This window comes from Osmerus eperlanus, chromosome 3 (assembly GCF_963692335.1).
Source record: "Osmerus eperlanus chromosome 3, fOsmEpe2.1, whole genome shotgun sequence".
NCBI classification, from domain to species: Eukaryota; Metazoa; Chordata; class Actinopteri; order Osmeriformes; family Osmeridae; genus Osmerus; species Osmerus eperlanus.
This window is the reverse complement of record NC_085020.1, coordinates 5,245,620-5,261,670: the sequence shown is the minus strand read 5'-3', so window position 1 is coordinate 5,261,670 and position 16,051 is coordinate 5,245,620. Positions and strand designations below refer to the sequence as shown.

The 16,051-nt window shown below is 44.5% G+C and overlaps 2 protein-coding genes across 3 annotated transcripts in view; both read left to right on the top strand.

The window, feature by feature from the left end:
• The first annotated feature begins 621 nt into the window (after positions 1-621).
• The window catches only part of si:ch211-39i22.1 (uncharacterized), a 75,358-nt gene continuing 59,928 nt past the window's right edge, over positions 622-16,051 (top strand). Inside the window, exons 1-7 of the mRNA XM_062456739.1 lie at positions 622-867; positions 3,265-3,717; positions 3,840-3,872; positions 4,944-5,030; positions 6,264-6,287; positions 6,426-6,446; positions 7,497-7,613. Of these exons, the coding sequence (XP_062312723.1) occupies positions 807-867; positions 3,265-3,717; positions 3,840-3,872; positions 4,944-5,030; positions 6,264-6,287; positions 6,426-6,446; positions 7,497-7,613 (796 nt within the window). The 5' untranslated portion in view covers positions 622-806. The remainder of the gene's footprint in view (positions 868-3,264; positions 3,718-3,839; positions 3,873-4,943; positions 5,031-6,263; positions 6,288-6,425; positions 6,447-7,496; positions 7,614-16,051) is intronic.
• On the top strand, positions 10,358-14,271 carry arsh (arylsulfatase H). Of its 2 annotated transcripts, XM_062456736.1 has the most exons (11): positions 10,358-10,826; positions 10,955-11,104; positions 11,454-11,575; positions 11,691-11,813; positions 11,988-12,190; positions 12,280-12,500; positions 12,636-12,772; positions 12,903-13,022; positions 13,109-13,268; positions 13,376-13,497; positions 13,588-14,271. In XM_062456736.1, the coding sequence occupies exons 1-11, from the start codon at positions 10,804-10,806 to the stop codon at positions 13,980-13,982; spliced, it is 1,776 nt and encodes a 591-aa protein (XP_062312720.1). In that variant the 5' UTR covers positions 10,358-10,803; the 3' UTR covers positions 13,983-14,271. The 2 variants fall into 2 exon arrangements, with proteins under 2 accessions (XP_062312720.1, XP_062312721.1); XM_062456737.1 differs by lacking the exon at positions 10,358-10,826 and having other exon boundaries at positions 10,982-11,104; positions 11,317-11,575.

The window sequence follows — 16,051 nt, the reverse complement described above, 5'->3', positions numbered from 1 at the left end:
GTTCGAAAGCAACCGTGGAGTTAAAAGGAGAACACGGGCGCGTGTGTGATCAGTTTATTTTCCACCACTAGGTGGCTGTAAATGTCCACAGTTGACGCCATGCTGCCACCTGTTGGCAAATACCGGAAATCCGGATGTCTTTATCTCTTGTAAAGTGTGATTGACCATAAAAACGCGCGGCAGAAAGTGACCGGCTGCAGTTCATGTTGACTCAAAAGAATAAAATACCCGTTGGTCCAGACTGTCACACTTGTGGTGCTCAGTGGACGTACACAGATAGCGCCTATTTGTGAATGAGCTTCCATTCTATGTATGAGTCTGATGTATGTGAATTAATATGCAGGTCAACACAAGTATTTGTAATTCCATGATAGTGGACAACAGTGTAGTGTACATTTAGTACTTTTACCGCTCTTACCTCCGTGGCATAAACATTTGGTCATGGTGTCCTTCTTTCGACATTATGTGGATGCATGCACGCACCACTTCAGAACAGATATGTAAACTTTAACTTTCTCAAAACCGGAGGCGGAGACGATCAAAAAAAGTGGGAAATATGATTGGGTTGCCTACCTGTCAGTCTAGTGAAGGGACTCAAGCACGTCATGGCACGCCCCTTAAAGTTCCCTCAAACAAAGACAGTCGGCGGAGACGCAACCAAGGGAGCATCACCGAGCATCTGCAAACATGATAATATAGCTCACCTTAACAACCCGCTGTAGATCCCCGTTGCTGCTCAAAAAATTGTTATCAGTGATCAGAGAAAAGGTAAACTCAGCCCAACAGAACCAGAACACGGTGTTCTCATGATGTCATACCTGTGGATTCTGCTGTTAGGGAGCCTGCTCATCGGGGCTCAGTCGCAAGGTAAGCTTCGATGCATTTACTGCTGGGTTTCTTTGTCTGTTTCGTGCCATATGGAGCTGCTTATGTTTTCAACCATTTTATAATTAACATCCACTAGGATTTTTTTACTCTGAAATGTACTTACTGTTAAATCTGTGCCAACTCTCATTTTGGTATAGGTGTGTCCTCTAATGGTTTTACTGACCTACATGGGCGTGGGCCTGTAGTCTACAGCCCATCTATATCTAAAGTATTTCTCTCACCAGTAAGTCTGTATTATGGGTCATATAACAGCCGTCTATGTGACAATACATAGACTACTATTATGTAGACCCTGCCCCCAAAAAACTATTCTGTATGCTATGTGATCCTAATTAAATCATGCACTTTTTTCTCTTGAAACAAAGCTGTCTCTAGTCTGCTCTCACCCTGCCAGGTCATATGGGTCAGAGAGGTGTTTCATATGAAAACCCACTTTTTTTGTTGTTGAAGTAAAGCAGTGGGTGTGTTTCTGTGGGGTGTAACAGTTTACAAAGTCTATTTAGTATTCAGATTGGGTGAGTTTGGGTCTCTCTCTCTCTCTCTCTCTCTCTCTCTCTCTCTCTCTCTCTCTCTCTCTCCGTGTGTGTGTCTGTTTAGCAGAACTGGAGGGCAGGTCTCTGTAACCCAATACAGCCCAGCTGCAGACAACACCCAACACAGAACCAGTTTCAGCGCCTTGATTTTCCTAAGGCTATGTGTATATGAGAGGGTGGGAAAAGCTAAATTTATTGTGTGTCTGTGTGTGTGTACACAGTTGTGAGCGTGTGTCTGTGTTGAGTGGTAAAGACCAAAGAGCTATGGGATGTGTGCCATGTGCTTTGTGTGTTGTGTGTAACACTCAACAGTGAAGACACATGAAAGTGTATTGCTTGGTGAAGTCACCATTCACACACACGCACACATACACACACACACAGCGCAACAGCTCGGACAGTCTATTGGGAGGTGTGCTACCAGGCCTGTGTATAGATTGTATGATTGGGGCTGAACAGCTCCACAGAGAGCGGAAGTACAGTTTTCACTCCAGCCTTCAACACAATGGTAGTACCTGAGGGAACAAGGTGTTCCGCAACTACCTGCTATATCAACTGACAGGCAGCTCACATTATTTTAGGGGGCCTACTGTTACAGGGCAAGGCCCATTTATTTATATATATATCAATAGACAGTAACCATCCCTACATGGCTTATGTGACTACATACAATATTTACTACAGTAAGCTTGTGCATTTTCCCTCATTTTAATGATTGCATACATAAAATACTGCAAACATAGAAATCCTGAGTAACTGCACTGAAACTGTTTCCAGAGGTGAGTGTTTACACGTGTCCTGTTCATGGAATCTTAGCAGTTGTGTAAGGGATTCTGCCAGTTATCTACTGTCCCGCTCTCTTCCCTCTCGTCCAGGTCTCCTATAGATCTGCATGCCCCACCCCCAACTCTGCCACTCACAAGAACATTCTGTTCTGTTCCCTCTGTTTGCCACTTCCTTCTCCTAACACACACGTGAAGCATAGGGGATATACTGTGGCACGAAACACACACGCAACAAAAAACATCCCCCCCACCCCTCCCTCCCACCCACACACACCCACACGCTCAGGCCAAACCAGCCTATTGGACATTGGAACAGACACAGACGAGAACAGACCAAGCATAGTCTCCATCCTCCCTTTCGTATAGGGTTGAAGTTGTAGAGATACACCTTTGCTAAATGTAAAGAGTTTTTTTTTTGTGACAGACTTGTGGATTAGCAATATTCCCCTTTGCCTGTGTTTTTATCAATGTTTTGTGTATGTGTAATTCGTTATCTCATAAATCCCAAGGCCTTTTTTCAACCTACTGTTAATTTCTCATTATTTGTATATCCTTGTCTATAGATTAAAAGATGGAGTGACTAAGGGGAAGAGAAGTTAGGGGGGGATGTATTAACACTAGAATAGATTTATTGGCATTAAAATATGTTGTACATCTAATGTTTTGGCAGTGTCGCTGCTTGTCTCGTAGTGTGTGTGTGTGTGTGTGTGCACTCATTTCACTCGGACTCAGTGGCCCATTAGGCGAACTTCTAGAGTGGGAGCATGGTTACTGTTTCTGTTTCTGGCATACAACAGAGGAATGTTGCAGCTCTATGTGGAACACACGCACACACTTACACACACTTATGACTCAGACTATTGCATTAGAGCTGAGTTTCCACCTTAGTGGCAAAGCCCAGGGTCCCAGGTTAATAAGGGCATGACTGAATATTGATATATCATGTGATCTAATCTCAACTGAAGCTTTAAACCAGTCAGAGCAGTATGGGCTCTTTGGGAATAGATACTCATGTGATACGAGAAAACGATTAATTTACAAAAATGTTTGTACCCCAGAAGTAACCGAAGCTGAAGAACCTGCTGGGGACCTAGAAGCTGCAGAACCAGAGGCTGCACCGGAGGAGGTACCTGCAGCTGCTGAGGAAACAGAGGCCACAGAACCAGAAGCTGCACCAGAAGAGGTACCTACAGATGCTGAGGAGACAGAGCCTGCAGAACCAGAAGCCGCACCAGAAGAGGTACCTGCAGCTGCTGAGGAAACGGAGGCCACAGAACCAGAAGCCGCACCAGAAGAGGTACCTACAGCTGCTGAGGAGACAGAGCCTGCAGAACCGGAGGCTACATCAGAAACGGAACCTGCAGAGGAGACAGAGGCTGTAGAACCAGATGCTGGAGATACAGAGGTGGTAGAACCAGATGCTACAGCAGAGCCACTGGGTGAAACAGAGGGGTTTTCTGAAGAAACTGTGGCAGAAGAAAAGATCGTCCCCGCAGAGGGGGAAAAGACAGGTGAGAGAGAGACTCTTCCACACACACATGATTTTAGCATGGTTTGTGTTTGAATGATATAAACATACTTGCGAATATTAAACTATTAACTCATTTTGTTTTTTTTAATTTGTCTTTATTAGAAGAGGAAGCAGCCCCAGACGAGCCTGCCGCAGGTACTGTTGGCCTCTTTGTCAACAACCATCAAATAACCTGTGTACAACTTTCACACAACCTTTCCCCTCCCCCCTCACCACCCCAATGGGTCTAACTTGCATGTCAATACTCACAATCCTCAAAGTGTGTGTGTGTGTGTGTATGTAGGGAATGATTGATTTGGTACACAGTGGAAAAGTGCCCCAACAGGTTTTTTTCCTGACATAGTGTTCAAACTCAGTGACACAGACCTGCATTATGTGCAGCACTGTTTTAAAGTTTAATAATAAAATGGGCTACCTCTTTCAGAGGGACCAACCAGTCCAGAGGAATCTTCATAAGAGAAAGAATATCCACTTTTTAATTTTAGCAATCATCTTCAATCAAGTAGTCCTCTCTATGGATTCAGTTTATTTATGCCTAGCAGAAGTCTTTTCTCCTGATGTTTTTTTCATCATGAAGACCAATTCTTAATTCATGCCATTACTAGCAATGACCTCATTCCTTAGTAACATAGTTGCTAAGACGTAGTGTCTCGTAGTGTCTCAGTCCCCCATCCAGGATACAGTTGCTTGGAAAAGGGGCCTCAAGGTGCCGACTGACAACGAACATGCTCTCATTATAGCAAAAAACATCAGGTGATTGACTTCTGCTAGAATGTCCCCGTAACTTCCTACCCGACAAAGTCTGTGATAGGCTTGTGGCCAGGATAGGATAGAACTACAAGTAGTCTGTAGTTCCTGCTGATCCAGAAGCTGAAGCAGGTGAGATGGTCGTAGGAGTGATTAAGGTTACTCAGAATGGGAAGCGTATTGTGCTATAGGGAGCTGGGAGTCAGGTGGCTGAGCGGTTAGGGAATCGGGCTTGTAATCAGAAGGTTGCTGGTTCGATTCCCGGGCGTGCAAATGACGTTGTGCCCTTGGGAAAGGCACTTCACCCTACTTGCCTCGGGGGAATGTCCCTGTACTCACTGTAAGTCGCTCTGGAGAAGAGCGTCTGCTAAATGACTAAATGTAATGTAAATGTATAGGAAAGGCACTAATACAAATCCAACCACATGCACTAAATGTGCTTGGTCGATTTGTGTTCAGGTGACGGAGATCTGAATCTGGCAGATGCTCTTGGGGCAGTGGAAGAAGGCGTGAAACCAGGCCGGGGCCGCAGCGGAGGTTCTGTGGGTCAGTATTAACCACTGTTAGTAATATACATCTAGGTCTGTAGACCATTGGCAGTTACAGAACCTGTATACAATACTGGAGTAGTTAACCAATAGATTCCAGTTGTATTCAAACAAATTATTTAAATGCAGTAGCATCTTTGGAAGACACATTGTCTTCTACTAAATGTGGTACTAGGCACAATCATACAGGAATCCCTGAGTCCAAAAATGCAGCTGAGCACTAGCTGTTTGGATCTTGTTCTATTTACATACAAGGCAATGGGGCACTTTTTCAACAGTTGAGTAGGCATGTTTCCATGCTGCCTTCAAGGTGGGGCAGGGTCATTGTCATCTAATACCAGTTGTAGAATAATGCTTAATCCAGTATCAATGCCAGCATTTACCATATCACCAGTTATACCTTCACTGGTTTCAAAACTAAAATAGAAGTAATCTAGGCCAGAAACTCCAGTCAGAGTATGACACGTCGATTTCCTCAGGCTATGTGCAGTATGTCTGACCTGGATCCCAAAGAAAGAAAACTGGAATTATCTTCAAACACTATTCAGAACAATCCTAACGAGGAGATTATATTATACCGATTAGCATTCGTCAGCAATGGCATAAAATCTGTCCGTTTTTCATGTTGAAACATGAGCAAGGTGAGTGAGACAGTTGTTATCATGGGCTGTGTTTGCATGTGGATCAAAGAAAGTGAGTCACTGCAGTAGGGAGGGTGGGCGATGTTTGCATGCAAAAGCTGTAGAAATGTTCTCAGGCATACCAGTCGGGACAGAAACTCTATAGCAATGAGCCCCAGGGCATCAATAGAATACCAGGTTGAATAACTCCTACTGTCTCTCTTTCCCAACCCTCTCACCCCCACTATCTCTCTCTCTTTCTTTTTTTCTTTCTTTCTTTCTTTCTTTTTCTCTCTCTCTCTCTCTCTCTCTCTCTCTCTCTCTCTCTCTCTCTCTCTCTCTCTCTCTCTCTCTCTCTCTCTCTCTCTCTCTATCTCGCTATCTTTCCTCCTCTCTCTTTCTTTCTTCTGTCGCTTTTCTCTCTCATTCTATCCAACCTCTTTCCCCCCCCCCCTTCGTTCTCTCTTAATCCCCCCCCTCTCTGTTTCTCTCTCACTCTATATCTGTTTTCAATCTCCGTCCACTTCCCTGTCTCTCTCTATTTATTTTTTCTCGTCTGGATCCTCTTCCCTTTCCTTTCCCCCCTCCCTGTCCTCTCTCTCCTTTCCCAGCCCACACAGCAGAAGCCGCTTCAGGTATGTTTCATTGTCAATGAATGTTTTCGTCATTACACATTTTATATTGCATCTAAATTACATCTCACACGCACAAGTTGTCAGCATAAATTGTTCCTGTGACTAACAATGTGTGTCTGTGTGTGGTTTGTGCCCCAGATGGATCAGCCGAGGCTCAAGGTGAGCTCTTCACTGTCTTTATGTTTATGTGTTTATTTTGTCATACTTAAAGAAGCCGTTAACTGCCTACCTTTGCCCCAGAGTGTTTCTATAGGGGCTCTATATACTTCCTCTGCTGTAAATGTTTCCATGATCACATGCAGGCCTCAGATAGGGGCTCAATGTCCTACCTGTCTCTTCATGTCAGCCCTCTCTACCTCAAATTCCAGTCTTTCACATGTATGTGTTGTGTGTGTGTGTATGAATCATCTTTACCTGTAGGGACACAATGTACTCTGAGTCATATATGTAATGTGCGTGCCATGAGTATGTATATGTTCTGTGTATTTGTTTATACATATACCCAAGTGGAGTGTGGGTGCGGGTATCGGTGGGTGTGGAGTATTATCTAAGCACCTGGCTACCCCCTCCTCTCTCTTTGTCTCTCGGCACTCTCTAGTCTATAGCATTTCATAATCACTGCATGATGAGTGATCCGCCACTAGGATAACCTGAGGGCTGTAATTAGCAAACAATTCATCTTAGCAGTAGCAGTGCACAACACAGTATTGTACACACACAGCACAACACACAGTTGTTTAACTGTGTTTGAGGTCTTTATAAAGTACATTAGTGAGATTTAGGTTTATATTATTGATATTATGTCCCAATTCCTGGAGTTCCTGTGGTCTCTTTGCTGGTATGTTTATAGTAACAGAGACATTACACTGACAAAACTGTGCCGACTATATGTCAGTCTCTAACTGAAAAGTTATGGGCAGTATGTGCTGAATGCAGCATGTGCCAGGAGACAAGAGAAACGTGAATAGTACATGTCACAAGATGCTATGTTTTCAACACCTGTACGCTACACTGTTTTGAGAAAACATATTCAGGGTATGTACATGAGATTGCATGCACTGACATTAGCCCTTACCCCTTGATGGTTGAGGTTGGCTGAGGGGCAGTTCTATGGGCGTATGTGAAGCCCTCTGTGACATTGCTTGTAAAAAGGGCTATACAATAACATTTGATTTGATGTTAATGTTCTACCCATGTGTTCTTTCACAGAGGCTAGCTCTGGTTCGGCGGTGGCGGGTATTCTGAGTGCAGTCGGTGTGGCTCTGGTGGGCGCGATCAGTGGATACTTCGCCTATCAGAAGAAGAAGCTCTGTTTCAAGAACAGAGGTGGTGAGTTGTGGCTTTAAACGAGCATGGTACCCACAGTGTGCCTGCTAAGCGCTTTAGTGTTAAATGTCCTTTGTCTTCAGCAGCAGACCCAGAGAGCGCCAGGAAGCAGGAGGCTGAAGCACAGTCTGATCCCCAGGGTAGGGAACCAACCACACCCTGCTAGCACACACACCCACAAACACCCACACACACACACCCACACACACACCCCCACACACACACACACACAACACACACACACACACACACACATACACACGCACCCACACACACAAAGGTCAAGCCCAGCCATGTAGCTAATTTACTCTTAGAACCATTTACTCATGTAAATTGATGTGCATGCATACATGGGTTTGCCAACCCATAACAGTACATGTTGTTCCCTGTTCACAGTCCTCAGCAACCTCCTGAGCTCCTCCTAGACCCTGTGGCGGTCCAGACCAGCAGGACCGACGGGAGTTCCTTCGCTGAACCAGGCTGAAGCTCCAACTCAGCCTGAATCTGGATAGTTAGAATACTGTGAGTTAGTGAGGCTGGAGGAGGGGGGCTGACCACCCCCACTCCTAACAAGCTGTAGGTGTGTGTGTGTGTGTGAGAGAGGTATCAATAGGATATCTGTCTGAGATCAGTCTGATTCTGTAAAGTGTTGGGTTACACTGTCTGTCCCCTAAACAGAGCTGAACTGTTACCAAAACAATTTTTTTTCCACTAATTCCACAAGGTTCTTTTCTTCTGTTTTGTAGTGCAATCGAGGTACCTGTGATAACTACAATCACACTTGTCTATTGGACTTTTCCTTTAGTGTCTGATTTACATACAATGATTAGCCTGAGAGATCAAAAGACAATAATTACTTTAGATTATTTGGACCTTCAGTTTTAAATGCCCCTCTCACCTGCTATGCTCTTAATTGAAAGGGAATAGTGCAAAGTTTCGATGTCAGCCTAGATAAAATGATGTGACAGTGATGCACACATGTCACTTCTAACTTAAAAACTTAAAGTTTGCATTCGTTCGAATCTCTGTTTAGCAGACTGATGATGTCAGTTTAGCTGTGTTTGTGTTGGGTGTGGGCGGGGCTTAGGTATCTTCACCGGGGTGTTTGTCTGGAAATATAGAATGTACTGAACCTGTAGTAGTGGTGATCTAGTCTGTGTCACATTGTAATGATGTTCCTCCTCTAGTGCCTTATCCTGGACACAGTCTGCCCATGCAGGCTAGTGTACTTATGCTTTACCATGTCTGTCTGACTGTCACACGGGTCAGAAAACAGTTCTGACAATGTGTGCCTAGAATTGTCAAATGTGTCACCTCATACATTTATGTGACCGCAATGCTGCATCACCATAGAGATTACAAATAAACAAGTTTATAAGGAACACCAAGATTGTTTGCTAGAGATGTGTTACGTACACGTCCTCTCCCTGGAAGGTGAAGTGGGCCATTGGGCCTTCACCAGCTCTCTGCTTTTTGATCCATGAAGGCAGCGCACATAAGCTCAGTTCAGGGAGAAGGATGTGAATTGAGAGGTGGCAGGAAGTGGATCAACAAGGCCACAGGAAATGACCTGTAGGTCGTAGGTGTCAAAGCAGATCAGCTCTTCTTTATCATTTCTTTTCCATGGCTATGAGCATGATACCAGGGAGGTCTGTTCACTTTATCTTTCTCTAGTCCAGTAGCAGGTGGTGGCAGACAAAGAAGAGAAATTGACACAAACACACAACATAATTCACTGGTGATTAAATAAGAACTCTTTTGGAGAAGCACTTTCTTATACTGTACACATCTTGAGTATAATACATATTTAGAGAATACATGTTGACATATAGAGTTATCCATTTTCTCTTCTATTTAATGAATCTCATTGTTATTGTGCATTTTGAATTTATGTGTGTGATTTATATCTCTTGGCACTTATTGTTTCATTTGTTTAATTTCTTTTTGAATTGTGTAAATAACATTGAAAAGGTGAATAAAGAAGATATGAGAGGGGGGAACCTGTGTGTCTGATCTGAGTCCTAGTGTTGCTGTAGCTTGGTGTCTTCGTCAATCTGTGTTAAGCACAGAAACAGAAACCTGTGCTGTCAGATGAATCATGATTTTATTAGTGCTGGGATTCGCACACATTAATTGCACATACATTCACACCTCTCTCTCTCTCTCTCTCTCTCTCTCTCTCTCTCTCTCTCTCTCTCTCTCTCTCTCTCACACACACAAACACACACTTTAACACACACATGCATTCACAAACACAAAATAATGCGCTGAACACCCAGTTGGAGTGCTTGGTAGTAATTGATGATGACACATTTAGAGCCAGAGGGATAAATGAGTAAATCAACAACTATCGATGGGAAATTTTCCAAATCTCAACTATCAGCCACACCTGCAATGTCATGCTGGTAAAATTCATGGGAATATTTGATTGAAGCTCAAATGACAAGCAATGACTCTACTGTCATGCTTGCATGACTCACACTTAGGCTACAGGATGAAATAAACGGGGTCAAATGCATATACTCTTTCCAATGTGGTCTTCTTTATTAAGCCTACACTGTATTAGGCTAAAAAATAACTAACCCCTTTTCCCCCTGATCCTATAAGATATCATAAGGAGACCAAATTAAGATTGGGTAACTCAGCATTTCCAGATTCCTCCCATTGACGCGCATTACTACCATTACGGTAAAGAAAGGCCGACGTCAGTGCCCAAGCAGTGTGGCATTTATCAACTTTGATTCTCGTCATTGTGGCAGAAGGAGGTATGTTATGGTAAGATGTGGACATTTACGGACCGATGCCACGTTGTAAAAAAGTGAAAATTTGGGACGGTCTTTAAACTTGAGATATGTTAACCTGCACGTTATGATGCAATCCGATACCTAACTAGTTTGCTCCAATTTATAGTCAACCTCGACTCAGGAAGACGGCTTGCTTGATCTCTGGACACTCACATCAGCAAGGCTAATGTTTAATTTACAGTCTGTAAATTAGTTGACCAGTCTGCAGCGCAATGTGCAATGTGAAATATTTGTGAAGCAGTTCTTCGTAAGATCCTGACTAGGTCTGCCATGAATTGAGTTTTCGAGGGAGTTATGTAGCCTACAAGCCGACTACTTTACTAAGCCAGACGTTTTATTTTCCTCGATCCTGGTGTACATACAGATCTGGACGACATCAGGACATTATGGAGCTCAAAGGCCTTCTGAGGTAGAAACACAAAGAAAATACAGTATTCTAAGTCTGTTGTAACATAACTCCCACTGCTAGTTTATGAATTATTACCAGTGTGGATTGTACTTTAACCACTCTCCTTCCTAACCGTTATCCTTTCACAGGATCTGCCCACAGGTGTCCCTCCTACTGCTCCTTGTCACATTTAGCGATTTCACTCAGGCTGATGTTGACAGAAAACCCAACTTCGTCCTGATGATGGTGGATGATCTGGGGATTGGGGATGTGGGTTGCTATGGCAATGACACTATAAGGTATACCTGGAAACTTGGATCCCTGCTGTCACTGACAGAACCAACCAAAGACTCCTCGTTCTACTTGAATATCCGCTCCTCCTTATCATTCCTCTCCTCTTGGTTTCTCCCTCTCTTCTCCTGTTCGTGTCTTTGTATTCTTGACTTTACTACTCTTTACTACTCATTTTGTACTGCTCTCTTGTACCCCCTTTACAATACTCATATAATAGGCTACATGTGTCACACACCCAGGATAGTCCAGAAACCCAGCCTCCATCAAAAATGAGTAGAACTTGGGCAATCTCTCTTTCTCTCTCTCTCCCTCCCTCCCTCTTTCTGTGTCTGCGCCTCTCCTTCTGCTTCCCAGGACCCCTCACATAGATCGTTTGGCAGAAGAGGGGGTGAAGCTGACTCAGCACATTTCTGCTGCTCCTCTCTGCACCCCTAGCAGGGCTGCCTTCATGACTGGACGCTACGCTCTACGCTCAGGTAACGCACACACACACATACATACACTCTGTTCTCTGTTGTTGTAACCTACTGTTACCAGACTGTTTCTCCTTGCTGATTCTCTGTGCTGCTGTTTTTTGTACGTGTGTATCAGGCCTGGGCAGCACAGGTCGTGTACAGGTGTTGCTGTTCTTGGCGGGTTCGGGGGGGCTGCCGCCTACTGAGACCACCTTTGCCAAGAGACTGCAGGAGCAAGGATACACCACTGGCCTCGTGGGTAAGAAACATACTCTGGAGATGGACATGTTTGGGAAAAGGGATCATGTTCATATAGGTTGTTTTGTTTTAGTAAGGATATTTTTTTGTTGATGGGTTGTTAGCATTTAAGGATAAGGACGTGTTTTTTTTGTTTGTTTTTGTTAAAGAAAATACCATGTATCTGTGTTTGTAGGTAAGTGGCATCTGGGAGTAAACTGCAAGAATAGAGGGGACAACTGCCACCACCCTAACAACCATGGCTTTGACTTCTTCTATGGCTTGCCCTTCACACTATTTAACGACTGTCTACCTGGTGCCGGGAATGACGTCTTGGCCGACCTGCAGGACACACTCTGGCAGCTGTCACTGCTGGGGGGGCTGGCCCTTCTCACTCTGGTGGGTGTCAGGGAGAGAGAGAGAAAGTGTGTGTGCGTGTGTGTGTGTGTGATTGTTTGTGTGTCTTACCCCTCCGTGTCCCATTCCAGGTGTGTGTGCATGCCAGTGGCCTGTTGGAAGTCAGTATGTGGCTGATCCTAGCCTTAAGCTCTCTCAGTATGCTGGCGTTCATGGTGTGGTTCGTGCCCTTTAAACTCCTGCCCACCTGGAACTGCATCATCATGAGAAACCAGGAAGTGGTAGAGCAGCCCATGAACTTGGACACCCTGCCCCAGAGGCTGCTGGGAGAGGCCCAGGGATTCATAGAGAGGTTAGATACCTTCTCTATACATGCCACATCTACAATCAGTCAAAACATTTTGTCTAAAACTACAGTCACAATTACATTTCCGCATTCTATGAAGATTGTCATGTAACTTCCTCTTGTGTGACGTTTTGACACCAGAAACGCAGACCGCCCCTTCTTGTTGTTCCTGTCACTAGCCCATGTGCACACCCCCATGTTCTCTACTCCTGCCTTCAAAGGACACAGTCGCCACGGTAGCTATGGAGACAATGTTGAGGAGTCGGACTGGATCATTGGTGAGAAAATAGAGGATTCAGTGACATAATAGTGGAATGCAGAAGTCTTTAAAAGTTATTCAGCAATCAATATAATCATTTGTCTGCTCAATATTATTTCGACATTACACTTAACATGTCTGATTCCCAGGCCAGGTAACTGAGATGGTGGATAGTTTGGGGCTGGCCAGCAACACTCTTATGTACTTCACCTCCGACCATGGAGGACACATAGAGGATCAACATGGAGGCTGGAATGGAATATACAAAGGTAAACGCCTCACACATGCATACACACTCACACACGTTCTAAATTAAAATACTCTAATAAGCCATGACTGCAACTCCCCTTCCCAGGGGGTAAGGCAATGGGGGGCTGGGAGGGGGGCATTCGAGTACCAGGCATATTTCGCTGGCCTGGCAGGCTGCCGGCGGGGAAGGCAGTAGACGAGCCCACCAGCCTCATGGATCTGTATCCCACCCTAATCAATCTTGCCGAGGCCACGCCCTCAGACAGGTAGGCACGTGGCCGTGTGGTCCTACTGTCCTCCAGATGGGAAAACAAACAGGAAATGGCATCGTACACGTTTTTTTTTTTTTTTTGACATAAGTTGTCTTTCCCAGGCTTCTGGACGGTTATGATCTGATGCCTTTGCTGGAGGGGAGGACGAGGCGTTCAGAACACAAGTTCATGTTCCATTACTGTGGGGTCTACCTCAACGCTGTGCGCTGGCACCCGCCCGGAAGTGAGTACTGACGCACACACCCTACACAGGTAGATTGTTGAGGCCTGTTGTTGGTGTTAAAACGTGCGCACGTCGCCTGTGTGCCTGCAGGTGACTCCATCTTCAAGGCACATTTCTTCACCCCCAACTTCTCCCCCACTGGTGCCGGTGGCTGCTATAACACCAAGGTGTGTCTCTGTCACGGAGATCACGTGACCCACCATGACCCCCCACTCCTGTTTGACCTCCACGCTGACCCCTCAGAGACAAGTCCCTTGACTCCAGCCAGCGAGCCTCGCTATGCTGAGGTCTTGGAACAGACCGCCAAAGCAGTGGAGCATCACAGCAAAACCATCACACACTCTCCTCCACCGGCACACACACATACATCTGACCCAGCCCCTAGCCAGCTGTCCTGGGAGAAGATCCTGTGGAGACCTTGGCTTCAGCCCTGCTGTGGAACCTTTCCCTTTTGTGGCTGTACAGAGAACTCTACACAAGCCTGACCTAACACATTCACTTTCACTGACATAACACACACACGCATACATACATTTCTGTCTCCGCCAAGCCAGGGTGTGCCTCTGTTGCAGGAAACAGTTGAACATTCCTGAGCTGTGAAGTGAAAGATGAAGCTATTTAATTGTTGTTGTGTTTTAACTAGAGAAGTTATATACCCAGAAAAAGGGTTTCAAGTTTAACCTTTTTCTAGTGTTTTTTTTTTTGTACAATAAGATTTTTGGGGTGAAAAAAATGTAAATTGTGACAGGACCTTTTGATAAAGGAAAAAACTAATCGTGTCTGCACTGTCATTTTTTAAATGTACTTTTTGCTGTTCCCTCAGCTCCTCCCCTTTCACATATGGACATGGTGGCTTAAGCACAGCATTATCCACTTCATTGTTTATACTTGAACACCCAGTTTGACCTTTTAGTAGTGAAAGCATGGCATCTCTGGAATGTTACAGTGTGCAGCCTTTCTGCTTTCTGCTGTGTCAGGGCTGGAGTATTGATGACTGTGCTGTGGCTTAGTCACCAGCAGGGGGCAGGGCAGCCATGCACTATGTAGTCAGTGTCAGACAGAACCATGATGAAAAGACAGTTACCAACAAAAATATGAGTACTGGGCAGTTATTGTCTCTTACACTCACCTGTATTAAGTGTTTCTGGGGTCAAACGTGTGTTTCATGGTTCGTGAATGCAAGTGTAGTCTAGTCAGTGTGATTTGTTGGAGCCTGTCTGATCTGTATGGAGCCATCCTCCTTGCAGGAACATTCTAGATCAGAGACTCAGACAGACGGTATACAGTAAACCTTCAGATGCATGCTAAACCTTCAGTCATGAGGGAAGCTGATCTTCCTGATCCTCCATAGATCACTGTTCATATTTATACCTTTTACAACAATCTAAAAGGCAAAACGGTTTCTAAATCTGTTATGTTAGCAGGTCAGTAGGTCTCAGGTCACTTTTGACTGTTTCTTCCGTAATGGTGGATCCCAGATCAGTGTGTCTGAAAATGTAAATCCTTCTCCTCAGAGTCTCTGGCTTTGACTGCACCAATGACTGAAATACTGATTCATCTGTTTGTGGTGCTCGAAAAGGCTATGGTAAAGGTCACTGGCTCTTTAAACCATAAAGCATCTTTATGGACTTGTTTTCCCGGTCTTTTCCATACATAAACCTGGCATGACAACCCAGAGAAGCTAAATTGCTTCCATATATGCTGGATATGCAGAAGAGCGTTAGAGGGAAAGTGAAGCTTAGGGAGAATCCCATCTCCATGATGGTTTCTGTCAGGTCTGACTCCAGGGAGTCACTGTGGCAGCCGAGCGGAGGCTGTGATTGATCATCAACAAGTGACTGAGAAGAACAGATAGGCTGGATGCATCCTATCAGACTCTTTGACTATCTTGCTACTTTTATGGTCAGTGCTTTCAGTAACGGGATCTAGGTCATTTCATTGGATACCATGTTGTTTTATTACAAGATATCTCAATTGAGGATATACTGTTCATGCTTGGCCTTTATGTATGGTACGTATGGCCTTTGCTGGTTGTTTGGTATAGTGTGTTTGGAATCAGTACGGTGTGTTTGGGATTATGGAACCTATAAGTAGTTCATGGTTGTGATTTCCGTTGAGAGCTGTTGCCATGTGGACACAGTCACCTCCCCCTTCTCCTCCACACACACGCACACACACACACACACACACACACACACACACACACACACATAACACATTGTCTTTGTATACATGGGCACTGTATTAAATGAAAGACACAGGATAGAATTAAAGTGAAAGAGAGAGAGAGAGAGAAAGAGAGAGAGGGGGCCAGTTTACTTGCAGAAACCACAGTTGTGGTCAGCCAGTAGCCAGGCCCATTTTAAACCACAATTTATAAACATCATTATGAACCACAACTTTCTTGTTTTAAACTCTTTACAAACCACAATTAAACCAGTGTGGTGATCAACTTAATCCTGTTTTTGTCAAACAGTAGATATTATTATAATGTGTAACCACTGTAAAGTCAGGCATGGGAACAGGTTGGCTCTTTCAATGATGTGTGATTAGC

Excerpts from the sequence above, each read along its gene's own strand:
- arsh (XM_062456736.1), top strand. The coding sequence starts at position 10,804 with ATGGAGCTCAAAGGCCTTCTGAG. Across the intron at positions 10,827-10,954 it reads GAGCTCAAAGGCCTTCTGAG|GATCTGCCCACAGGTGTCCC; the intron begins GTAGAAACACAA and ends ATCCTTTCACAG. Across the intron at positions 12,773-12,902 it reads GGAGTCGGACTGGATCATTG|GCCAGGTAACTGAGATGGTG; the intron begins GTGAGAAAATAG and ends TCTGATTCCCAG.